The sequence below is a fragment of the Narcine bancroftii genome, chromosome 12, assembly GCF_036971445.1.
Source record: "Narcine bancroftii isolate sNarBan1 chromosome 12, sNarBan1.hap1, whole genome shotgun sequence".
In the NCBI taxonomy this organism is placed as follows: domain Eukaryota; kingdom Metazoa; phylum Chordata; class Chondrichthyes; order Torpediniformes; family Narcinidae; genus Narcine; species Narcine bancroftii.
The window spans coordinates 40,516,792-40,544,504 of NC_091480.1; the positions used below are offsets into that span (position 1 = coordinate 40,516,792).

Below are 27,713 nucleotides of genomic sequence, written 5' to 3' on the forward strand. Positions count from 1 at the left end.
GCATGGTTTAAGATTGAAGGGGGAAAATTATAAGGGGAACATGAGGGGAGATTACTTTATGCAAAGGGTGGTAGGGATGTGGAATGAGCTTCCAGCAGACGTGGTCGAGGCGGGATCATTGGTTACATTTAAGGAAAAACTGGATAGTTACATGGAGAGGAGAGGACTGGAGGGGTATGGACCGGGTGCTGGTCAGTGGGACTAGGAGGGTGCGGATTTGTTATGGCATGGACTAGTAGGGCCGAACTGGCCTGTTCTGTGCTGTAAGTGGTTATATGGTTATATTATTATTTATTTTGGACATGCAGGCCATTTCAGCTCGCGAGTCTGTGCTGCCCAATTTGAGGTGGCACGGTTGGTGTAGTGGTTGGCACAGCACCAGCGGTCAGGACTGGGGTTCGCATCCCATGCTATCGGTGGGGGTTTGGGCATTCTCCCCATGTCTGCATGGGCTTTCCCTGGGAGCTCCGATTTCCTCCCACCATTTGAAACATACTAGGGGTGTAGTTTAATTGGATGGCATGGACTCGGGGGCTGAAATGATCTGTTACTGTGCTGAATGTCTAAATTTAAAATTAGATGATATAAGGTGCCACCTGGTAAACCTTCCTAATAAGTGGGTCTGGAGTTTTGGGTTCCTCATTTAAGAAAGGATGTGCTGACACTGGAGAGGGTTCAGAGAATGAAAAGATTATCACGAGGATTGTGACAGATCTTGGCCTGTACTCATTGGAATTTAGGAGAATGAAGGGGGATTTCATTGAAACATTTTGAATGTTGAAAGGCATGAACAGAATAGATGTAGGAAGGTTGTTTTCCATGGTGGGAGAGTCTAGGACAAGAGGGCACGACTTCAGGATTGAAGGGCATGTGCTTAGAACAGAGATGCAGAGGAATTTCTTCAGCCAGAAGGTGGTAAATCTGTGGAATTTGTTGCCACAGGTGGCTGTGGAGACCAAGTCAGAAATTGATAGATTCTCAGTTATCCAGGGTATCATGGAGAAGGTTATGGGAGAGGAGTCACGTGATGGAGTAGTGGCCGGACGGTGAACTCCAGCCCTCTCCAGAAAAGTCGGGAAAAACAAGAGAAAATACAAAGGCACAGAAATACAAGTTAAAGAAAAGTGAGTATAAAGGTGGAAAGAAGATGGAGACAAAAGGAGAAAAATCAAAATCAACGGAAAGAAGAGAGGAAGAGAAGACAACGGAGGAAAAAGGTGAAGGCCTTACCTGTCCGAAGAGGCCCGCTGTGGAGAGAGGGCCCCACTACCTCAGGTCGGTAGAAAAAGAACTACAACAATGGCTCACAGAGCCGAGTAAAAGTGCGCAACCGCGCATGCGCGAGGAGTCGCGCATGCGCGATGCGCATGAAAAAAAACACACCGACGGGAGGGGGGACCAGCTGGGGAGTCGATCTCCACAGCCGGCAACGACAGCTGCAGAACACCTGCAGCAAGAAGAGACCACAGAAGACAATGGAAACAAGAAAGAAGAGGAGGAAAGGGCAGCAAAGAAACAACAGATGGTCAACCTAGAGGAAGAAGAAGAGGAAGAGGAAGAGTACAGGGAAATAGAAGAAGAAAAGAAAGGCAAGGTAAAGGAGGTACTTGCTCTTGTTAGAGGATACATGGAGTCATTTAAAGAATGGCAAACACAGGAATTCAATGATTTAAGAAGAAGAATAAACAACACAGAAAAGAAAATAAATAAAATGGATATGACCTTAACAGAAATGGGGAAAAAAATGGACAAGATGGAAGAACGGGCAATAGCAGCAGAAATGGAGGTAGAAGACTTAAAAAAGAAATTGGAGGAATCTAATAAAAAAACTAAAGAGACACAAGAATTACTAGCCCAAAAAATAGATATAATGGAAAATTATAACAGAAGAAATAACATAAAGATAGTGGGCCTTAAGGAAGATGTAGAAGGCAAGAATATGAGGGAGTTTATAAAAGAATGGATCCCTAAGGCCCTAGGATGTCCAGAACTACAGCAAGAAATGGAAATAGAAAGGGCACATAGAGCATTGGCCCCTAAACCACAACCACAACAAAAACCAAGATCTATTGTAGTAAAATTCCTAAGATATACTACAAGAGAAAAGGTACTGGAGAAGACAATGGAAAAAGTAAGAGAGGGCAACAAACCACTGGAGTATAAAGGGCAAAAAATCTTCATTTATCCAGATATAAGCTTTGAACTCCTAAAGAAGAGAAAAGAGTTCAATGCAGCAAAAGCGATTTTATGGAAGAAAGGATATAAATTTACACTGAAGCATCCTGCGGTATTGAAAATATTTATTCCAGGACAACAAAACAGACTATTCTCGGATCCAGAAGAAGCACGAAAATTTGCAGAACAATTACAAAAATAGACTGAGGGATGAAGACGGGTAATGAGAGCAAAAATTATCACGATTGATATGTATGTGGGTAAAGACAAAAATAGACTGAGGGATGAAGACGGGTAAGGAGGGTAAAAATGACCACGATTGATATGTATGCGGGTAAAGAGGTATAAGAGTGAATAGAGACAATGGGCATATGTGAAAGTATCTGTAATTAGAGGAAAACATAGAGAGTATAGACAAGAATTAATAAGGGAAGGTAATGGAATAGAGAGAATAAGGAGGGAACTAAAAGAGTGACCTTTGTGACATATAAAAAACGAAACCTTTTCTGGGGGGGGCTGGGTGGGGGAAAAGAGCGGTCACTGCAAAATCAGTTGACGCTTGCGAGTGGATTCGCAAATCCAAATGGAGAGGGGAGATGTGGTTGTCCGACAAGGGATAAAGGGCAACTCAGGAGGGGAAGGGGAGATTGGGGATAAAGAAGATAGAAATAGGAGAATAAGGAAAATGTTGGATGTTGTAGGAATGCTGTCTGGTAAAGAGTTGAAAATAAGAAAACAGAAATGGAAAAGGAGGAAAGGTAATGATGGAAAAACGGAAAGAGAAGATAAACAAAATATAAAATGGCTACGCTGAACTATATGACTCTAAATATTAATGGAATACATAACCAAATTAAAAGGAAGAAACTACTAAATTTACTGAAAAAGGAAAAAATAGATATAGCATTTGTCCAAGAAACACATTTAACTGAATTGGAGCACAAGAAATTAAAGAGAGATTGGGTAGGACATGTAACAGCAGCATCGTATAATTCAAAAGCAAGAGGAGTGGCTATATTAATTAGCAAAAATGTGCCATTTAAAATAGAAGAGGAAATAATAGATCCAGCAGGGAGATATGTTATGATAAAATGTCAGATATATTCAGAGCTTTGGAATCTACTTAATATATATTCACCTAACGAAGAAGATCAAAAGTTTATGCAAGATATCTTTTTGAAGGTAGCTAATACGCAAGGGAACATACTAATAGGAGGGGATTTCAATCTGAATTTGGATCCAAATATGGATAAAACGGGGAAAAAAATTAACAGGAAGAACAAAGTAACCAAATTTATAATTAAATCAATGCAAGAAATGAAACTTGTGGACATATGGAGGAAACAAAACCCAAAAGAAAAGGAATACTCATACTACTCGACTAGACATAAAACATACTCAAGGATAGACCTATTCCTGTTATCAGCCCACATACAAGGGAGAGTTAGGAAAACGGAATATAAAGCTAGACTATTATCGGACCACTCACCCCTGTTATTGGCAATAGAGCTAGAAGACATCCCTCCAAGAATGTATAGATGGAGATTAAACCCCATGCTACTTAAAAGACAGGATTTTAGAGAATTTATTGAAAAACAATTAAAAATGTACTTTGAAGTAAATACGGAATCAGTGGAAGATAAGTTTATACTATGGGACGCAATGAAAGCATTCATTAGAGGGCAAATAATAAGTTATGCAACCAAGATGAAGAAGGACTATAATCAGGAAACAGAGCAGTTGGAAAGGGAAATAATAAACATAGAAAAAAAATTAGCAATAAAGGAAGATACAACCAAAAGAAGAGAATTGGTGGATAAAAAAATAAAATATGAAACATTACAAACATATAAGGTGGAGAAGAATATAATGAAGACAAAACAGAAATATTATGAACTAGGGGAAAAAACACACAAAATCCTAGCATGGCAGCTTAAGACAGAGCAAACTAAGAAAATGGTATTGGCAACAAGGAAAAAAGACAAACAAATTACATATAATCCAAAAGAAATTAAGGAAAACTTCAGAGAATTCTATGAACAATTATACCGAACCGAAAACGAAGGGAAAGAAGGGAAAATAGATGAATTTTTGACTAAAATTGAACTACCAAAACTACAAATAGAGGAACAAAATAAATTAACAGAACCATTTGGAACAGTAGAAATACAAGAGATAATAAAAAATTTACCAAATAATAAGACACCAGGAGAGGATGGACTCCCAATAGAATTCTACAAAACATTTAAAGACCTAATAATACCGCCCCTCCTGGATGTAATCAACCAGATTGATGAGACACAAAACTTACCAGATTCATGTAAAACAGCAATAATTACAGTGATACTAAAACAAGGGAAAGATCCACTCTCACCAGCGTCATATAGACCAATATCTCTGCTAAACACAGATTATAAGATAATGGCTAAACTATTAGCGAACAGATTAGCAGAACAGGTACCGAAAATGGTAAATTTAGACCAAACTGGATTTATCAAAAAAAGACGCACAACAGACAATATTTGTAAATTTATTAACTTAATTCATGCAGTAGAAGGAAATAAAGCACCGGCAGTAGCAGTTGCTTTAGACGCAGAGAAGGCCTTCGACAGAGTAGAATGGAATTACTTGTTCAAAGTATTGCAAAAACTCAGTTTACCGGAGAAGTATATTAATTGGATTAAAGCATTATATAAGGGACCGTTAGCGAAAGTGACAGTAAATGGACATGTATCAAAGCAATTTAACTTAAGCAGGTCAACGCGGCAGGGATGCCCACTATCACCGTTATTGTTTGCGCTAGCTATAGAACCACTAGCAGAATCGATAAGAAGAGATAATAATATAAAAGGAATAAAAATAAAAGACAGGGAATATAAAATCAGTCTGTTTGCGGATGATGTGATAGTGTACTTAACAGAACCAGAACTATCAATAAAAGAACTATATAAGAAATTGAAGGAATATGGAGAAGTGTCGGGATACAAGATAAACGTAAATAAAAGTGAAGCAATGCCTATGAATAACGCGGATTTCTCAAAATTTAAGGAGGAATCCCCATTCAGATGGCAAACGCAGGCAATAAGATACCTAGGTGTGCAAATAAACAAAAATCTAGGCCAATTATATAAACTCAATTACAATCCACTAATGAAAAAATTACAGGACGATTTAGAGCATTGGAAAGAGCTACCACTAACACTGATAGGAAGGATAAACTGTATTAAAATGAACATTTTTCCAAGGATACTATACTTATTTCAGGCATTGCCAATACAACTGACAGAAAAATTCTTCAAAGAGTTAAAGAAAATAATAAGGAGATTTTTATGGAGAGGGGGGAAACCGAGGATAGCACTAGACAAATTAACAGAATGGTATAAACAAGGAGGCTTACAATTGCCAAACTTCAAAAATTATTATAGAGCCGCACAATTAAGGTACCTATCAGATTTTTATCAAACAAGGGAAAAACCAGACTGGACGAGACTAGAATTAGATAAAATAGGGGAAAAGATACCTGAACACATATTATATAAATGGGATGAAAAATTGGTACAACATAGAACTTCTCCAGTATTACACCATCTCCTCAATATATGGAAGAAGATTCATGTAGAAAGAAATAAAATAAATTACCAAATACCAAAACTAATATTGACGCAAAATAAGCTACTCCCTTTTACAATAGACAACCTTGCCTTTAGAAAATGGGAAAAAAAAGGGATTAAAAGAATAGAAAATTGTTTTTCAGGAGGTAGATTCTTATCCTTTGAACAAATGAGAGATAAGTACAATATAACGGGAGATACAGCGCTGGCATATTACCAACTGAGATCCTACTTGAAAGATAAATTAGGAAGCAACTTGAGTTTACCAGAGGGAAGTAACCTTGAATATGTGATTACAGATACAATGTTAATCAAAAGATTTATAAAAAATATGTATATTAAACTGCAAGAAAAGGAAAATGAGGAAACAAATGGTAAAACTAAACAAAAATGGGAACAAGATTTAAATATAAAGATAAAAAAGGAAACATGGGAGAAGTTATGCTCTGGAACGATGAGAAATACAATAAATACGAGGCTGCGTATGATACAATATAATTGGTTACACAGACTATACATTACACCGCAAAAGTTAAATAAATGGGACCCAACAGTATCTGATAGATGTTTTCGATGTAAAAAAGAAATGGGAACAACAATTCATGCAATCTGGACATGTGAGAGAGTAGAAAAATTTTGGGATGATCTCAATCAGATATTAAATAAAATAACAGAAAACAATATACCAAAGAATCCAGAGATCTTTCTCCTAAGTAACATAAAAAATAAAGAATTTGGAATTGACTTGGAGGATGCACAAAAAAGATTTGTTAAGATAGCCCTCGCTGTAGCAAAAAAATGTATTATGTCAACCTGGAAATTGGAAGATAATTTGAAAATACAACAATGGTATATAGAAATGAATAAATGTATTCCATTAGAAAAAATAACATATAGTTTAAGAAATAATATTGAAATATTCGAACAAGTATGGGAGCCTTACATTAAATACAATAGCGAAAACCTACCGGGAACAAACATTACCTAAGTTGATGGAAGGAGAAGAAAAGAAAAGAATGGACTCAGTAGAATTTCTGGTGTATTTTTGTTGAATGACAACATTGTCTAACTGAATTAATGCAACCTAGATTGTATAACTAAAATGGATGAGAGGGGGGGGGATGGGGGGGTGGCTTGGGAGGAGGGAGGGGGATGGGGGGGTGGCTTGGGAGGAGGGAGGGGGGAGGGAGAAAAAGTCACTGTAAATGTGTGGAAAAGAAAAATTGTATATCATGGCTATTGTGATTTATGGTGTGAAAAATAAAAAATTAAAAAAAAAAAAAAAGAGAAGGTTATGGGAGTGAGTGGGAAAATGGATTAGCTCATGATTAAAAAGCGGGGACAAAGTCAATGGGCTGAATAGCTTATTTCTGCTCCTATGCCTTATGATCTTTGGACATAAATAAAAATCACTTTCAAATAACCAAAGAAATGGAAAATTCAATAAACATTATATTTTACCTGTGTATAGTATTCCATCAGAACTCCGACAAGGAGAGGAGTGCACCAGGTCAGGGATGGTGAAAGGAAGTTTCTGAAATAAGAAGAAGCAGTATTTGACAATCAGCAGTGAGTTAGACAGGCTTTCAGGAAATGCTCATCAATGAGGTGGTTTTTAAGATTTATTTGAAATGAAGAGAGCAATATATTTTGTTTATTGACAGATTAAGTTTATGATTAGATTGCTGAAACCCTCAGAGTAATGTAGCTCATCATCTATTTTCTATCAAATCTTTTGCATTTGGCCCTTAATATAGTCTCTTTCTTGCTCCTCCTTCCTCTCTTCTAGGACCCAGTCCATAGCTTTCAAGAAGTATCCATCAACAAGTGTCTATATGAGCATATTCTATCCAAAAAGAGCTTCCAAATATAACATGCACTATTGCACAAAGTAGATCCTACTCATAGCCTAAGTGTTTAACATTTTGTCCTCCCAAATGCTACCTAATATTCACCTTGCATCAGGAATTTAAAAAACAACCAGTTTCTATCCTGGACAGAATCAGTCTATTGAACTCTCAGATTGATAGTGATTTATATACTAACTCTGTCCTTGAGTATATCAACAAGTGTGTGGATGGAGTGACATCACAAAAACAAATTAAAATTTTTTGCTAATCCGAAGCCATGGGTGAACAGTGACGTTTGCCTTCTGCTCAAAGACAGAGATTTAGCTTTCAGATCTGGAGACTGGAAGACTTGCAGTTCAGCGAGGGCTAACCTAAGGAAAGGAATCTCTCAGGCGAAACACATACAAACAAAAGATTGATGGGCATTTCAACTCCTCAGACCCCCGGCGCATGTGGCATGGCATACAGATCATTACAGACTATAAACCACCTAGGACTGTGCCCCCTTCCAGCTGTGTCCTCTCTCTGAGGAGCTCAATTAATTTTACGCTCACTTTCATTGAGAGAGCAAGGAGGTCACCATCTAAGTGGATCTTCCACCTGATGAACTGCCTCTCTCATTTTCCATTTCTAATGTTTGGGTCACTCTAAATAGAGTGAATGTATGGAAGGCAGCTGGTCTGATGGTATATTTGGCCGTGTGCTTAAAGTCTGTGCAGGACAGTTGGCAGGGGTCTTCATAGATATTTTAAATCTGTTCCTGGCCCAGGCAGCTGTTCCCATAAGCTTCAAGATTGCCACCATCTTGCCAGTGCTGAAGTGTCCCACCGCCATGAGTCTGAATGACTTGCATCCAGATGCACTCATCTCCTTCATTGCAAAGTGTTTTGAGAGACTGGTTCTATCACATTTGAAATCCTGTTTGCCTATTGATGTACTCTCATCAATTAACCTACCATATCAAAAGGTTGACTGAGGATGCCATTACACCCATCTCCAACCAACCAATTTTCCCCTGCAACCGCTGCAAACGTGTCTGCCTGTCCCGCATCGGACTTGTCAGCCACAATCGAGCCTGCAGCTGACGTGGACTTTTACCCCCTCCATAAATCTTCGTCCGCGAAGCCAAGCCAAAGACTCTGCTTTGACCCACTTGGACAGCTCCAACTCTTACGTCAGAAAGCTGTTCATTGACTTTAGTTCAGCATTCAGTAGTGTGATTCCCACCAAACTTCACTAGCTTGGTATCAGCTCATCCTAGAGATGACACTTTCCTTATTCTAATATATTGTAATTTCAGAGCATCATCTTCCAAGGTGTGAGCTGCGATATCCCAAATTTAGATCTCTTTAATCCAACAAATCAAACTCTGTGGCTGTTACTTTATGTAGTTTTAATTCGTTGAAATAAACAGATATACATTTTGTATAGCTTTGCATTAAGACTTTCATCTTCTTTGGCTTGGCTTCGCGGACGAAGATTTATGGAGGGGGTAAAAAGTCCACGTCAGCTGCAGGCTCGTTTGTGGCTGACCAGTCCGATGCGGGACAGGCAGGCACGATTGCAGCGGTTGCAAGGGAAAATTGGTTGGTTGGGGTTGGGTGTTGGGTTTTTCCTCCTTTGCCTTTTGTCAGTGAGGTGGGCTCTGCGGTCTTCTTCAAAGGAGGTTGCTGCCCGCCAAACTGTGAGGCGCCAAGATGCACGGTTTGAGGCGTTATCAGCCCACTGGCGGTGGTCAATGTGGCAGGCACCAAGAGATTTCTTTAGGCAGTCCTTGTACCTTTTCTTTGGTGCACCTCTGTCACGGATGAATAGAAAAGCATTTACTGTATAATAATGATATAAAAAGTATATAAATTATATAAAAAGCTTTTAAAGAGATACACAATGGTATTTAAAGAGATAAATTTCTCGTGCTCATGCTTCCTTCACATCTTGTAGAATAATGAGCAAGCCGTTAGTCTGGGGAGATATTATGACATATTATTATGTAATATGGTAACCCTACAAACTATAGTTCTCTTAAAGAGACAAGCACATAATTAAGAATTAAAAAAACACAAGGTTTTAACTTTTACATTCTTGCCCCTAATTATTATAATAGACGTTAATGGCTAATATATAATAATTACTATTACAGATACACAAAGTAAATATTGTAAGTATAAGATTAAAAATCAAAACTTTCAGCTTCCTGCAAAAGACAGATTTTAGTAATATGTCTATTTAAGTAACCAGTCTTGGTTTTAATCCGCATTTATTGAACAAAACCTTTCTTGTCTGGAATTGTATCTTCAATTTTCCCCAGCAACCAAGAATTTATTGGTGAAAAATCATCCATATAATTACAATATCTCCACATACAAAATTGCATTTAGCTTTAGACCATTTTTGTTGTTCTTGTAATAATGAAAGATATTCTTTAATCCATTTTTTCCAAAATAGATCTGCAAAAAATTGGACTTGTTTCCATCTGCGTCTTGCATAAATATGTTCTTTTTGAAATTGACCTGGAGGCATCAAAGGTTTAGATTTAAGAAGTAGGAGATTATTTGGTGTAAGTGCCTCAATGCCATTTGGACGACTGTTTAAAATAAGCTTTAATTTCACGCAAGACTGTCTGAAAATGGAATTAAGAATTTTTCTGATGATCTAATCATTCTTTCCCACTCACCTCCATGATATGATTCTGTGGGTGGGTTAAATATCCAATTAATTTCCTTCTGAAGTAATGCATCATGAATTTGATGTTGATTCCAATTATGAATTGTATTTCGTAACTCTAGTTTAGCTCCTATAAAGTTAGATCCATTATCAGAATGTAATTCTTTTACTTGACCACATCTGGCTATAAAACATCAAAGAACATTGAAAAAGGGTCTGTATCAAGCGATGACGCTACTTCAATATGAATTGCTCTCATGGTCAAACAGGTAAAAATAGCTCCGTATCGTTTTTCAATACTTCTTCCTTGTTTTACTTGCAAAGGACCAAAATAATTAACTCTCACGTATATAAATGGGGATTCATCAGGTGAAATTCTATCCTGTGGCAAATTTGCCATTTGTTGTTGTCCAAGTTTTGGATTTGCATGTCGACAATTAACACATTTTGATATCATTCTTTTGATCAATGTTGAAGCACTAAGTATCCAATATTTATGGCACAGTTCTGATAACAAGTAATTACAACCACCATGATCTGTTTTCTCATGTATATGTTGAACTATCAATTCAGAAATATGAAATTCCTTAGCTAATATAATTGTATGTTTCACTTCTTCTGGTATTATTGCTTTTTCCAATCTTTCTCCTACTCTCAATGTATCATTACAAGAATAGGATTTAGCTGTAAACACGACTTGTTTTTGTAACATTCAGATTCTTCTTCAATTTTGATATCTTGTTATCAAGTGCATTTTTCTGACAAAAATGAATTAGCTCCAATTCAGCATTTGCCAACTCATCAACTGTTAGGTAACAGCTCTTTTGAGTCTTCAGATTCTCTTTTTTGATATGATTTAAAAGCATAGTTTTTAACCATTCTACTCCCTTTTTCAAACGAAGAGTGATATCAAATTAATTGAGTGATTGGATCATTTTCATTAGATATCTGAATAGTATTGACAGTGCTTTGGATTTCAGGATCCTCCATTGAAATTTCTATCTCTTCTGGATTTTGAGGCCACTCTTCTTGAGATTGTGAAAGAAACTGAGGATTGGACAGGAATTGTAGATCAATTGGGTGACACGAGCTTGTAGGCCAGAAGGGCTTGTTGCCGTGCTGCATGTCTAAATTAAAAACTAAAATAAAAATAAAATCCAGTTGAAAGAAACTAGCTCACAACATCCACTATGTCAATGTGTCTCAGAAATGTGTATGATTCATATAATCATACACAGCAGAGTACAAACAATCCTGTGAGACCAGTTCTCCAGATCTTTCCTCGCTGTGCTGCCAATTATTCTCTCTCAAGTGCCCAACCCATTCCCTTTCATTGAATCCATTTCCACTATCCATGTAGGCCTTAAATTCCAGATCATAACCTCTCTCCTGAATCCAAGAGCTTTTCTTTGTATCCCTCTTGTATTTTCAAACCAAAATTGTACACCTTTGCTCTTTGGTCCTGTTAATGGGAGCTTCTCTCCCTGATTACTGTCCTTTAATCAATTCTCTATTCTTGGCAATAAGTTACACTACAACAAAAATATACGGTAGAAGCAGTACTTTAGCGTACAACTTATAGTGCATTGTATGAACTATAAAGTAACAGAAAAAGAAATACTAGCATAAACTAAAGTACTAAAATACAACTATTTAAACTGATCTTGATCATAATATTCCAAACATTGAAATTGATGAGCGATACCCAAAGTATTGATAACTAAAAATGTTGTGGGAGTACACAGGGCTCTGGTACCTGATGGATGACCATGAACTGCCTTGCTCGCAGATGATGGTGGTAAGGGTGCTCACATTTGCCAGCCAAGCCAGAGAAACCAGGCTCGCATGACCAGACAAATTTCTTTTTCTACCCGCTCCTTTGACACTGGAGAGCAGCTCCCACAGCAACCCACTCCTTCGTAAAGACATCAACCCTATTTGGTCAGGGGGAGCTGGTGAGGTGTTGTCATTGAATTTGATTATGTGCCTTGTCCAGCATATGAAGGCACTTGTGTATATATTGATCTGCTTGATTGGCATCATTCTTTTAACATGTCTTTTCCTTTTTTTGCTAATTATAACATAGAGTTATTGATTGTCATCATATGTAGCTTCCGAGGGGTGGAATGTTGTGTGTAGAAAATGTGCCTCCCTGCCTGTCTTGAAAGTGTGTATTGCTGGTGGTCACATGTCCTCCCCATCAGAAGTCACTTCACCTGTCAATCAAAGTTGGATTCTGGCCACACATTAGTGCACACCTTGCCATTGGCTACTTTAAATCACCTTGTGTCATCATTAGCTAGCAGCATAAATTAGCACTATAGTTAGCACCAGCAAAGAGCACATTTGCTCTCTCTGCCTCATGCTCCAAGCCCTGGAAACCACTCCATGCCAGGTTGCTACTGTGAACATCATTGGAAAAGTCGCGGGTAAGGTGTGCATTACACTAAAGCTGAGCCATAGTATTGCGATAGATCAATACTTGCAGTAGAGCTGCACCACCGTTGATCAAGGAACCGGTAGCATCTATATGAGTCCCTGTTTATAGTGTGTGAGCAGGGTCAAATACAGGGTTACCATTGTCAGCGTCCAAATGATGTCTGAGATCAACATCTATATCGTCACTTAAGTGTGAGCAAGGTCGGATATAGGTTTACTGTTGTCGAAGTCCAACTGATGTCCCAGGTGAATGAGTGTATCGCTGCTTATGTCAATTAGTAATTGTGTACCGTTTAACATCCTCCCCTGTATGTTTCCCTTTGTTAATAAAAGTTACATGTGATTGTAACACTTGTGTCCAGACTCATCTCTCTGTGAATCCAATGAACCTGATACTCTTCTCAATATAACAAATGCGAAGGCACGGTTGGTGCAGCAATTAACTCAATGTCTTTACGGCGCAAGCGATCGGGACCAGTGCACGAATTCTGTGCTGTCTGTATGTACATTCTCCCTGTGTCTGCGTGGGTTTCCCAGGGGGCTCTTTTCCTCCAACCGTTTGAAACGTACTAGGGGTGTAGGTTAATTAGGTGTAAACTGGACGGCATGGGCTCATGGACTAAAATGGCCTGTCTGAAAAGATAAATGGTCTAAATTAGAATGGAGTTAAATTAAATAATTATAAATCTATCGGCTTAATATTTTAGAAACAATAATCAGGGATAAAATGAACAGTCACTAGACAAGTGATCGATAAGACAGGGGATTCTTAAAGCATGACTAAAGTAATTGTGTTTTTAATGAAGTAACAAAAAGGGCCAATGGTGGTATCCGGCTCCTATGGGGTAGATGCTGGATAAGTGCATTTGCTGATTGCTTGAGATTGCATGTTGTGTGATGTGGAAACTAACCGCTAGGGGGTGCCAATTTTAAACTTTTGGAATTTTTACCTATTTATTTTCAGCAATTTTTTTTTGTCGGTTACTTGAATTCTGGATAACAGGAAATTCACTGTATATGGACATCCAAAAGGCATTTAATAAAATGCCATATTATAGACTACTGAATGCTGTGGAGTGAAAAGAACTTTGCTTCATAGCAGAGAATAGAAAGTGATAGCACTGTATACGTGCTTCTTTTGGATTGAAGGAAAAGTAGAGTTATGCCCTCCAGGGCGGTATTAGAAGCACTAGGTTTTTTTTAATAAACAGCAATAATTTGGATTTGAGAGTACAGGGCACAATTTCAAAATTTGCAAAACTTGGAGGACAGGAGTAATAAAGTCATAATTAATTTATATAAAACATTGCTTTGGTCAGAACATGTTGACTGTATCCTTGTCACATTTTGGGAAAGCTGTAATAAATTCAGAGAGGTTACAGAAGAGTTTATTAAAATGATTTCAGGGTTATGAATTTTAGTTATGTGGATAGACTGATGAATGTGGTGTTATTCTATTTGGAACAGAAGGTTGTAAGTGATTTGATGAAAGTACTTAAAATTAAGAAGGGTGCAAACAGGAAATGTTGGAAATTCTCAAAAGACCAGGCTGAATCTGTGGAAAGTAAAATGTTTAGTGTTCTAGGTTGAAGATCCTTCATCAGAAGTGGGAAAGAGAGAAAACAAGTTAGTTTTAAATTGCAGAGATAAAGAAAAATTGGGCCATTGTGGGTAGAGTAGAAATAGCAGGATAGTTAGAATGAATATGTGGCTTCAACAGTGGTACAGGAGGGAGGGTTTCAGTTTCTTGAGGCATTGGAACGGTTCTGGGACAGATGGGACCAGTACAAACCAAACGGTCTACATCTGGGCAGGGGCAAAGAAAGAATGAGGAAGGTGGTACAGACAAAACCTAGAGTTAGGAAAGAGAAAAAGAAAAATAGAGGGCGGAAAAGTCAAAAGCAGAGGATGCAGAGGTCACTAGATTCTAAAAGGTCAATGAGCATAAGGGCACTTTATCTAAATGCCTGTAGTATTAGAAACAAGGTTAGTGAACATGAGGTGCAAATCAGTACCCAGGCATATCCTTTAATGGCCATCACAGAAACATGGTTGCAAGATGGGCATGATTGGGTATTAAATTTTCAAGGGTATCAGGTAGTACGAAAAGGTAGTATGATGGTAAAGGTGCTGGGGTGGCGCTCTTAATCATGGATGAGATCGGGCAATAGTGAGAGACAATATAAGATCTAAGGAATAGAATGTTGAATCCATCTGGGTAGAGATTAAGAATAGTAAAGAGAAAAAAAAAATCACTGGTGGGAGTTGTCTTTTGCCCACCAAATAACAATAGCACAGTGGCACAGGCATAACTGAGGCATGTAAGAACGAATGGCAGTTGTTGTCGGGGACTTTAACTTCCATGTAGATTTGGAAAATCAAGTTGGTCGAAGGAGTTGGGAGGATGACTTCATAGAATGCATCTGTGATAGCTTTCTTGAGCAGCATGTTAAGGAACCATCAAGGGAGAATGCTATTTTAGATCTAGTATTGTGCATTAACTATCTAGTATGATTAAATTTCTCATACAGATGGAGGGTGCAAGAGTTAGATCTAAAACTAGTGTATTATGCTTGAACAGGGAGATTTTACACAGTGCTCAACAAAAATATATTCCCGTTAAAAATAAGGGCAGCAAGAGAGGGAAGTGTCAGCCTTGGTTAACTAAGGAAATAAAGGAAAGATAAAATTAAAAGCTCAATGTGTACAAAGTAGCCAAGAGTAGTGGGAAACTGAAGGATTGGGAAAACTTTAAAAGCTAACAAAGGACAACTAAACAGGAAATAAGGAAAGGAAAGAAGGATTATGATGGTAAATTAGCACAAAATATAAAAAGATAGCCAAGAATTTTATAAATATATAAAATGGAAGAGGGTCCCTTGGAAGATGAGAAAGGGAGATTAATATTGAGTAATGAGGAAATGGCTGAGGCATTGAACAAATATTTTGTGTCAGTCTTCACGGTGGAAGACACGTCCAGCATCCCAGAATGGTGAAGGGAGGTGAGGGGCTTGATAAAATAATTGTTACAAAAGAGATAGCGATAAGCAAACTAATGGGACTGAAAGTGGACAAATCCCCAGGTCCTGATAGGATGCATCCCAGGGTACTGAGGGAAATGGCGGGAGTTACAGTCGATGCATTGGAGGTCATTCACCAAAATTTTCTGTATTCTTGGCAGGTCCTGGCAGATTGGAAGGCAGCAAATATCTCGCCACTTTTTAAAAAGGGATGCAGGCAGAAGACAGATAACTATCGTTCAGTTAGCTTAATGTCTGTAGTCGGGAAAATGCTTGAAGCTGTCATTAAGGATGAAATAGCGAGACATTTGGAACAAAAGGGTTCCATCTGGCAGACGCAGCATGGATTCAGAAAGGGCAGGTCTTGCTTGACAAACTTACTGGAGTTGAGGATATAATGGGTGCGGTAGATAGAGGGGAACGGGTTGATGTTGTATATTTGGATTTCCAGAAGGCGTTTGATAAGGTGCCACACAAGAGACATCAATAGGATACTCAATATGGAGTCAGGGGAAATATATTGGCATGGATTGAGGATTGGTTAATTGACAGAAGGCAGAGAGTCAGGGTAAATGGGGGTCTTTCTGATTGACAGACAATGGTAAATGAGGTGCCGCAGGGGTCGGTACTGGGCCCACAGCTGTTCACAATTTATAATGATCATTTGGAAGAGGGGACAGAGTGTTGTGTAGCCAGATTTGCGGATGATACTAAATTGAGTGGAAAAGCAAATTGTTCAGAGGATGTGGAGAGGCTGCAGAAGGATATAGTTAAGTTAGATGAGTGGGCAAAAGTCTGGCAGATGGAGTACAATGTTAGTAAATGTGAGGTCATCCATTTTGGTGGGAAAAATAGAAGAGCAGATTATTATTTAAATAGTGAAAAACTACAGCATGCTGTCGTGCAGGACTTGGGAGTGATTGTGCATGAATCACAAAAAGTTGGGTTGCAGGTACAACAGGTTATTAAGAAGCCAAATGGAATGTTAGCTAGAGGAATTGAATTCAAGAGCAGGGAGGTCATGCTGCAACCATACAAGGTATTGGTGAGGCTGCCCCTGGAGTACTGTGTGCTGTCTGGTCTCCATACCTGAGGAAGGCCTTGGAAGTAGTTCAGAGGAGGTTCACCAAGTTGGTCCCGGAGATGAGGGGGTTGACTTACAAGGAGGCTAAATAGTCTGGAATTATACTCACTCAAGTTCAGAAGAATGAGAGGAGATGTTATAGAAATATATAAAATTATGAAAGGGATTGATAAGATAGAGGCAGGAAAATTGTTTTCACCAGAACTAGGGGACACAGCCTCAAGATTCAGGGGAATAGATTTAAGATGATGAAGAAAAACTTTTTTCTAGAGAGTAGTGAATCTGTGGAATTCTGTACCCAGGGAAGTAGTTGAGGCTACTTCATTAAACATAAGGTTGAGTTAGATAGATTTGTACACAAAAAAAGGAATTAAGGGAAATGGGGAGAAGGCAGGTAGGTGGAGTTGAGTCAATGATCAGATCAGCCATGATCATATTGAATGGTGGAGCAGGCTCGATGGACTGGATGGCCGACTCCTGCTCCTATTTCTTATGTTCTTATCTAAAAATGGCCAATATTTGTACAGTCAGAGAAAGTGTTAGCTGAAGTTGTAGGTTTCAATAGATAGTCTGCAAGGTTCTAATGAGCCCAAACAGAAGAAGTACTGTTCCTTAAACTTACATTGTGCATTAACATACCAACTTTAGAGGACACAGTCAGACAGATTATTGTAGGAGTGGAATGGAAAATTGAAGTGACAGACAGTGGGGAGCTAGCTATTATTCTCCTGCACAGACCAAATACAAGTGCACTTTAAAGTAGTGACTAAATCGTGTTTGGTTTCTCCAGTTGAAGAAACCACATTGTGATCACTAAATGCAATACACAGCATTGGAAGAAGTGGAAGTGAATCACTGTTTCACTTGGAATGATCATTTGGCTCCTTGGATCACAGTAAGAAAAAAGGTAAAGGACAGGTGTGGCATCTCTTGTGGTTGCATGGGAAAGTACTATAACCAAAAATGCCACCAGGATTGCTTCTCAGACTGGTGTCCTGTGACTAGTGGTGAGCCTCAGGGATTAGAGCTGGGACCATTATTGTTTGTTATCTATATCAATGATCTTGATGATAATGTGGTAAATTGGATAAGCAAGTTCATAGATTATATAATGATTGGAGGTGTGGTGGACAGTGAAGAAGGCTTTCATAACTTGCAGAGGGATCTGGACCAGCTGTAAAAATAGGCTGAAAAATGGCTGATGGAATTTAATGCAGAAAATTGTGAAGTGAGCATTTTGGAAGGACAAACAAAAGTAGGATTTACACGGTAAATGGTAGAGCACTGAGAAGTGCGGTCAAACTGAGGGATCTGGGAATCGAGATACATAATTTCCTGAAAGTGTTGTCACAGGTAGATAGGGTTATAAAGAGAGCTTCTGGCATATTGGCCATCATAAATCAAAGTATTGAGTATAGGAACTGGGAGATTATGGTAAAGATTTTAAGACATTGGGGATGCCAAATTTCGATTATTGTGTGCAGTTTTCGTCACCTAACTACAGGAAAGATATCAATAAGATTAAAGAGTGCAGTGAAGATTTTTACTAGGATGTTGCCCAGACTTCAGGAACTGAGTTATAGGGAAAGGTTAAACAAGTTAGGTCTTTATTCCCTGGAGTAGAAGAATGAGGGGGGATTCGATAGAGTATACAAAATTATGGGGGTATCAATGGAGCAAATGCAAGTAGGCTTTTTCCATTGAGGTTAGATGAGATACAAACCAGAGCACATGGGTTAAGGGTGAAAAACCAAAAGTTTAGGGGGAACATGAGGTGGGACTTCTTAACACAGAGAATAAGCTGCCAACTGAAGCTAAATGTGGGATCAATTTTAACATTTAAGAAATATTTGGACAGGAACATGGATTGGAGGGGGATGTAGGGCTATGGACTGAATGCAGGTCAGTGGGACTAGGCAGAATGTTAGGCACAGCCTAGAAGGGCCAATCGCCCATTTTAATGTGCTGTAATGTTCTATGGTTCTGTAATTTTTTTCAAAATTAACTAACAGTTGGAAGTTAGAGGCATTGATTCAATTTTGGCATTCCCAAAATAGCTGAAACGAAAGAATTTACAGGCAATGGGAGCAGTGAGTGGGATTAGCTGGTTGCTCTTTTATAGAGCTGGTATAAAGAGTCTGGAAAAACAACCAACTGAAAAACCTCACAAAGATAAGCATATACAGAGCCGTTGTCATACCCACACTCCTGTTCGGCTCCGAATCATGGGTCCTCTACCGGCATCACCTACGGCTCCTAGAACGCTTCCACCAGCGTTGTCTCCGCTCCATCCTCAACATCCATTGGAGCGCTTTCATCCCTAATGTCGAAGTACTCGAGATGGCAGAGGTCGACAGCATCGAGTCCACGCTGCTGAAGATCCAGCTGCGCTGGGTGGGTCACGTCTCCAGAATGGAGGACCATCGCCTTCCCAAGATCGTGTTATATGGCGAGCTCTCCACTGGCCACCATGACAGAGGTGCACCAAAGAAAAGGTACAAGGACTGCCTAAAGAAATCTCTTGGTGCCTGCCACATTGACCACCGCCAGTGGGCTGATATCGCCTCAAACCGTGCATCTTGGCGCCTCACAATTTGGCGGGCAGCAACCTCCTTTGAAGAAGACCCCAGAGCCCACCTCACTGACAAAAGGCAAAGGAGGAAAAACCCAACACCCAACACCAACCAACCAATTTTCCCCTGCAGCCGCTGCAACCGTGTCTGCCTGTCCCGCATCGGACTGGTCAGCCACAAACGAGCCTGCAGCTGACGTGGACTTTTACCCCCCCTCCATAAATCTTCGTCCACGAAGCCAAGCCAAAGAAATAAATTTGATGGAACAAATATTTTCTTTCCATGCTTTAACATTCTATAATTCCATTCCATTACTTAGAGAATTAGGTCCAGGGTGTATGGATTGAGCAGTCTCCTTTTAAAATATATAAAGCCTTAAACAGGAAAATAATGTGCACATTCTATTGCTGTTACATTTTCGGGATAAGCAATTTGAACTTTTCCTGCTATTACAAGTTCCCGTTTTAGTAAAGTGGGATTATCACTGTAAGGGATAGTATAGACAGGAGGAACTGAATGGTCACAGTTAATATTTAACATTTCACACAAGCACCATCACAACATGTCACAGCCCAATAACAATTTGATACATTGGAACAAATGAGGGAAGACATGTCACAGTCTGTTCCAGATTCGATACATTTGCAAAAACATTTGTGATTTTGCAGGGGAGAATAATTTTGACCGCTGAAGAGAAAACAGCTTTGTGAAACAGCTCTTGTGGCCAGCCATTTGACTGGGCCTTTTCAGTGGATTGACCTGTGCCAGGAGGGTTTTTTTTGGAAGCAAAGTGTTTCATTTTGATTGTGACTAACAGTAAAGGTCACTTGGAGAGACCGGTGCCAGTGTCTTGGAAGCTTCGTGGATCACAAGTGTTATGACCACAGCTCATGTGGATGTACATTTCTTCAAAGGCAACGCAAGGAGAATTTGTGAGTCTGTTCCAGTCTTCCCATCAGTTCATCATTAATTCTGGGCATCAAATTTCAAAGGCCTAAGCTTCAACACTGAATTTAAAAGACTGGACTCTGAAGGAACTATCTCACACACACACACACACACACACACACACACACACACACACACACACACACACACACACACACACACACACACACACACACACATTAGTACACCTGCACATAGTTGGGGATAGATTTAGTGTTAAGGTTATTTAAAAGTTAAGACTATAGTTTAAATGTTAGAAATAAAATGAGTGTTTTAAAATTAAACACTGTCTGGTTCACTGCCTATTGCTGCTTGTTAAGTACGGTTTGGGGGTTTGTTGTCCGGGATTTTGGAGCTAATTAAAGCTTAACTCAATTGGGGAGCTCAATTGTGTATTTTCCAGAGAATTTGGAGCTTTGTAATCAACATTTTGATTGGGTGGCTAAATTCCTTTTTGCAAGCTAATTCAGAGTCTTGGGTGTGTGTGTGTGTGTGTATAAAAGCAGCAATGGATATTGAATAATTTTTGGAATCATTGTCTCCTGCAGAGTTGCAGAAGGCAAAAAAGGATGATTTGGTGAATATCACTTAACAGTTGGGATTTGTTGATGGAAAATTATCCCTGAGAAAGGTGATAAAGGAAATTATAGTAAGGAAATGTGTAGAAGAGGGAAAATTTGAAGAGGCAGAATTAGAGAAATTTCCTGAGAGTAAACCCATTAAGCAGCTGCTGGTGTTGGAAAGGATTGAGTTAAAAAAAATAGAGGCAGAGGAAGAAGGCAAAGACAGTTTGAGTTAAAAAGAATGTAAATGGAGTTAGAGGAAAAAGAGAGGCAAAGGCGATATGAGGCAGAGGAAAAAGAGAGACAGAGGAGGTTTGAGGCAGAGCAGAGACAAAGCAGATATCTACCTTCTAGTCCTAATGAGATGTTTATAGCCAGTAGAGAGTTCCACTATTTGATGAAAGTGAAATTGATAAATACTTTCAACATTTTTAAAAGGTAGCTGAAAGTTTAAAATAGCCACGAGATCAGTGATCCTTCATGTTATAACTATAATTAAAGGGAAAGCACAGCAGCCTTACTCAGGCCTTACTACAGAACAAGCTGGTAATTATGAGATAGTAAAGGAAGCCGTGCTTAAAGCTTACGAATTGGTTCCTGAAGCTTACAGACAAAAATTCAGGACTTTGATAAGATCAATGAATCAACATATTTAGTCTATGAAAAAGCTGTGTGCTTTGTCCAATGCACATCAAAAGAAAAAGAATGATTACAACAGATTAAAAGAACTGATATTAGTTGAAGAAATCAAAAAATGTGTTCCTAATGATATAAGATCATACTTAGATAAAAGAGACGTAGGAACTTGGCAAGACTCTGCTAGGTTAGCCAATGAGTATGCTCTGACCCACAAGATCAATACCCAATAAAACTTTTCAAAAGGTTAATGTGGTTCATCCTAGTAAATTTGAAAATAAATCAGAAAATAATGTGAGAATTAAAGAGGAAGGGAAACAGGAAAGGGAAAAACCTCCAGGTCCCCTTTGTCATTATTGTAGAAAGCCTGGTCATGTGATGGCAAATTGTTATAAGCTGAAGAAAATGGGGCAGCACCAGAAGCCTGTATTCAAAAAGATGAGAGATCTGGAAACAAAGAAAGTTTCAGATCAACTAACAACATGAGTGATGAGGGTAAATATTTTGTGACAAAGGGTTTCGCTTCGGTAAGGGAGGGGTCACCACAAGTGCCAGTGAACATATTTCAAGATACTGGGGCAACCCAATCACTTGTGTTGAATAGTGTTTGGGTGATGAGACTCCCATGGGTGAAATAAATTTAATCCGAGATTTGGGAGGTGAAATGGAGCTGGATAGGATATTGTTTAAGTCAGAAATAATTAATGGAATTGTTACAATCAGGATTTGAGAGAGTTTACCAATAAATGGAGTTTCATTGATTTTGGGGAATGATTTGTTAGAAGGTCAAGTGAGTTCTTTGGTGAAATTGGCAGAGAAGCCAGTTATTGATGAGATAAAGACATATTTTGAAATCAATCCGGCCTGTGCAATGACTCAGGCAATGACAAAAAAAACTTGATAAGGAAATGAAACTATTGATGAGGGAGAACAGTTTTTAGATCGTGTGGATTTGTCAGAAACTTTTCATGTAGACCAGGATATTGATGTTGAATCTGAAACTAAGGATTGTTCTTTATTACAAAAGGAATTGGTGGGAAAACAGAAATTGATCTTGCTGAAGTGAGAAATAAGATTTTATCTGAGGAGGAAACTGAGAAAGTGCCAATTGCATATTATTTTTTAAATGGTGTGCTTATGGGAAAGTGGAGACTAAGGGATATACCTGCTAGTGAAGAATGGGCAGTTATTCATCAGGTTGTAGTTCCTAAAGCATATAGAAATAAAATTTTACACTTGGCCCATAGCACACCCTTGGGTTGTCATTTTGGAGTAAGGAAGACTGTAGATAAAATAACAAAACACTTTTATTGACCTAGTTTAAGGAGGGCCACTGTGACTTTTTTCAGGATGTGTCACATTTGTCAGATTGTGGGTAAACTTAATCAGGGGCCGCCAAAAGCACCATTACAACTTACACCTGTTTATGGAGAACCTTTTTCTAGAGTTATTGTGGATTGTGTTTGTCTGTTGCTGAAGACAAATGCTGGAAATCAGTACTTGTTAATTGTTATGTGTGTAGCTTCCAGGTTTCCAGAAGCTATTCCACTTAGGAACATAAAAGCTAAATCTATAACCAAAGCTTTGGTTAAATTGGTGGGATTGCCTAAGAAAATTCAATCGGATCAAGGAAGTCATTTTATGTCAGGACTTAGCCAACAAATTCTTTATAAGTTGGGTGTTAAACAAATTACATCATCTGTATATCATCCTGAAACTCAAGGAACCTAAGAGAGATTTCATTCAACACTCAAGAGCACGATGATGACCTATTGCTGTGATGATGAGAAGGATTGGGATGAGGGTGTCCATTTCCTTCTGTTTGCAGTAAGAGAGTGTGTACAGGAATCATTAGGCTTCAGTCCTTTTGAGCTGGTGTTTGGACGTCAAGCTAGAGGACCTTTAATGTTATTAAAATTTCACTGGTTTGATGAGGATGTGCAGTTGAAATTGTTGGATTATGTTTCAAAGTTTAAAGATCAATGGAAAAAATGTGTAAGGCAGCTGTGGAGAATTTTAAAATGGCTCAAGATAAAATGAAAGTTTGGAAGGACAGAAAAGCTAGTCAGAGAACTTTTAAATCAGGAGATGAAGTGTTAATTCTGTTCTCAACAATGTCTAATTTTCTTAGTGCAAGATTTTCTGGGCACAATGAGATAACATCTAAGGTTGGTGAAGTTGGCTGCATAGTTGAAACTCTTGGGAGAAGATGTGACAACGTACGGGGCTCTTGTGAGAGTCACTCTAGGAAACGGCTGTTTGGTATGTTTTTGAAAGCCAATTTTAATGTTACTTTAGCTGGGGGTGAATTTTGCCATGCTCAGGTGAGTTGTCTTGGATATGTTGTTGGCCAGGGAGGATTGGAGCATGTTCAGGTTGGAATTCAGATGGTTTCTGAATTTCCTATGCCCACAGGTAATAAAGGTATTGGGAGATTTTTCAGAATGGTAGATATTTTGAAGAGGAGAAAGAAGTTTAGTTGGACTACTAACTGTCAGGGGGCATTGAACAGACTGAAGGAGATGGGCCTGTGTTATGTCAATTGATTTTGAGAGGCCATCTGCTATGGTGGTTGATGTTAGTGGGGATGCAGCTGGTGTTATTGCAGGGGGTTGAGAATCCAGTGGCTTGTGTGTCTGGGAGATTCAGTGAACAGTCAAGGGAGTTGTTCTGTTCTTGGAATGTGATTGTTGTCTCTTGTATTGGTTCTGCAACGTTTTGAGGTGTATGTTTGCATTGCTATGGGATTAAGCATTGTTTTCTTTGACCATAATTTTTGAATAAGATGAAAAACAAATATTGAAGATTATTAAACTGGAGTTTAATTCTGCAAGAATATAATTTAATGATAATGTATATTAAAGGCAAAGATAACATAATTGCTGATTGCCTTTCCCAATAGTGAAGGTATTATTTAATGTAGTTAAAAATTTGCACTTACAGCTCAAAATTTTCTTTGTTGGGGTAAGGTATTATGAGCTCCCATTTTAGTAAAATAATATTATCACTGTAAGGGATAGTATAGACGGGAGGAACTGAATGGTCACAGTTAACATTTAACATTTCACACAAGCACCATCTCAAGACGTCACAGCCCAGCAACAATTCGATACACTGGAAAAACTGAGGGAAGGCTTGTCACAGTCTGTTCCAGATTCGATACATTGCAATTTTGCAGGAGAGAACCATTCTAATTGCTGAAGAGAAAGCAGTTATGTGAAGCAGCTCTCATGGGCAGCCATTTTTGTGGAATTCAGAGCAAAGCATGCTCTGTGAATGAATGGGCCTTTTCAGTGGATTGACCTGTGCCAGGAGGGTCTTTTTGGAGCAAAATGCTTCATTTTGATTGTGACTAACAGTGAAGGTCACTTGGAAAGACCAGTGCCAGTGTCTTGGAAGCTTCGTGGAGGCTGCCCAGTTTGAGTCTTGTCTACAAAACGACCACGAGTGTTATGACCACAGTTTACGTGGATGGATATTTCTTCAAAGGAAACACAAGGAGCAGCCACAACTCCAGTCTTCCCATCTGGGTATCAAATTTCAAAGGACTACACCTGAATACTGAATTTAAAAGACTGAACTTTGAAGTAACTTTCTAGATTTTGGCATGAACTATAATGGTTTGGGTATCTTCTCTTTGGCTTGGCTTCGCGGACGAAGATTTATGGAGGGGGTAAAAGTCCACGACAGCTGCAGGCTCGTTTGTGGCTGACAAGTCCGATGCGGGACAGGCAGACACGGTTGCAGCGGCTGCAGGGGAAAATTGGTTGGTTGGGGTTGGGTGTTGGGTTTTTCCTCCTTTGCCTTTGTGTTAAGTATAGATTAAGAATTAGAAATAAAATGAGTGTGTTAAAATTAAACACTGGTTCATTGTCCATTGCTGATCATTATGCGCGGTTTGTAACATGACACGGCTTGGAAGGTTTTGTTAAAATAATCTTGTGCACATGAATAATATATTCAACAAGGAAACTTATGTTCAAGATTCATTAAAATATCCTGCAACTTACCATTAGGCCATCTTCTGCTGTCCCTCCCATGACATAGAGACTTCCATCATTTGGATCTGGTAGAAATGCTGGTCTGTAATCAGAAGAAGATTTTTTTTTGTAAAACTGGGATCATATTGCCACTGAAAGTGTTTGAATAAGTAGCACAAACAGGTAACAAAAACATACAATTAATTTGGCTTTAAGTGACATACATGACCTATTTAAAAGACGTTCAATGTCCCTCAATAGTTTTACAAAATGGGATTTTTTACAAAAATTAGATAAACCAAAAATAAAAGCTCTGTCATATTCAGCGCTTATTTAGAGAAACTATATTAACATGGAAGACTCACTGATGGCATTTCAAGATTAGTTGACTTTTCAAATTAAGACTGTTTTCGATGGAACGAGGAGCATTTTTACAACAGGTTACAGGAGTTAAATTCCCTCAAGATCCTATGCTTTTCCTATCAGGTAATGTATCTGGGATAAGACCAAAAATGAAATTTGTTTCAGAAAGGATTTATGAAAATTGCATTAGTAGTTGCAAGAAAATGTATAGTAATAACATGGAAATCAGATTCACATTTGGGATTGGATAGATGGCATGCTGAAATTCGCAGTTGTATACCTCTTGAGAAAATTACACATAATTTAAGAAACAGATATGATTCTTTCTTGAAAATTTGGAGTCCATACTTACAAATTGTAGGTATTAATTTATAAATGCTATCCCTTAGACCTCTGAGAACCTTATCAGCTCCTTAGAATCAATTAGCCAATTAATTAATGTATGATTAAAATATCTAGGTATAGGTTTTATGAAATTATGGAAATCTTAATAATCAGGAGTGTTTTATCTTTATTTTTTACTTTTTCTTTTCTTTTAAGTTTTTTTTTGTCCTTTTCTAACCCTTTGTTTCTTTTCTTTTTGGGATTACTGGGGGGAAGGGGTTGGAGGGGTATGGGGGGATTATACATATAAACAATGTATTATAATTACATGGTATACGATTGATATATTCTGTATTTGGATTAATACATGCGTGGAATTTAAATAAAATATTCAACAAAAAAAATTAGCTGACTTTTCAAAATGACATGGGCATTACATAAGATGGACATATACAGAAGCTCATCTTAAAAAATATGCTGCTTCACAGTGGGTGTGTGAGGGAGGAATTAGATTGTTATGACATGTACCAAGATTCAGTACAAAACTTTGTTTTGTCTGCTATCTTACCTCTTCACAGAACAGCAGATAATGCAAGACTAAAAACTATGTTACAATATAACGCAAGTACAGGGTACAATGTCATATAAAACAAAAGTACAGGTGTAGCGCTTACAATATGGTGGTGCTGCAAAGAGAAAGGAACACGTCTGCACCGAGCTGATTGAACCAGGAACTGACTGTTTATTCAAACAGACCATGCTACAAAACTGCTGTCCACTCTTTAACCCTGGCGCTTCTCCTTAGTGAAGAGGCAGTCTCTTCACTGTTGTGTGTAGGGTGCATGCTGTGGTGATTCGGCCCCTTGTGTACGGGGCCGGACCAGACCACTACAAAGGCATCATTTTATGCTATTAGGAAGTCTGTTCAAGTGTCTGATCGCAGCAGGTAAGAAATTGTCCTTGAATCTGGAGGTGCAGGTTTTCAAACTTTTGCATCTTCTGCCCAAAGGGAGGAAGGAGGAGAGAGTGTAACCAGGATGTGATGGGTCTTTAATATGCTGGCAACTTTCCCAAGGCAGCGAGAGTTGAAGGAGTACAATGGAGAGAGTGATTTGCATAATGGATTGCACTGCATTTACAATTCTGCAGTTTCTTGTAGTCTTGGGAGGAAAACTGTGGGTAGGGCTGGTGAGTGTAATTTTGTTCCTGCAAATGGAGAGTAATTTAACTGGAAATGAATATGATATAAAATGAACAACAAGGGTTCTTACAAGTTTGATTCAGCCAACAAATAGAGGGCAAGTCCAGATATCAACTTCAGAAGCACTCATATTTTTGAGAGATAGACTAAAACCAACACAAAGGGGAAAAAAGTGAATAATTGCAGACGGAAAAACTATGCGTGTTCATCGCATAGAAAGTCAGCATGCACAACAGTCCCAAAGCTTCACAATGGTCTCTTTCAACAAGTGGGGCACCAGAA

At 38.6% G+C, this 27,713-nt stretch overlaps 1 protein-coding gene across 7 annotated transcripts in view; it reads right to left on the minus strand.

Annotated features, from left to right (window-relative positions):
- ern2 (endoplasmic reticulum to nucleus signaling 2) overlaps positions 1 to 27,713 on the minus strand; it is a 158,816-nt gene that overhangs the window by 84,392 nt on the left and 46,711 nt on the right. For 6 of the 7 annotated variants that reach the window (XM_069906036.1, XM_069906033.1, XM_069906035.1 and 3 more), the window contains 2 exons: positions 25,574 to 25,646; positions 7,248 to 7,320 (listed from right to left, as the gene is read on the minus strand). In XM_069906036.1, the coding sequence (XP_069762137.1) occupies positions 7,248 to 7,320; positions 25,574 to 25,646 (146 nt within the window). Of the gene's footprint in view, positions 1 to 7,247; positions 7,321 to 25,573; positions 25,647 to 27,713 lie in introns of those variants that run through there. The other variant, XM_069906039.1, reaches the window with a different exon arrangement.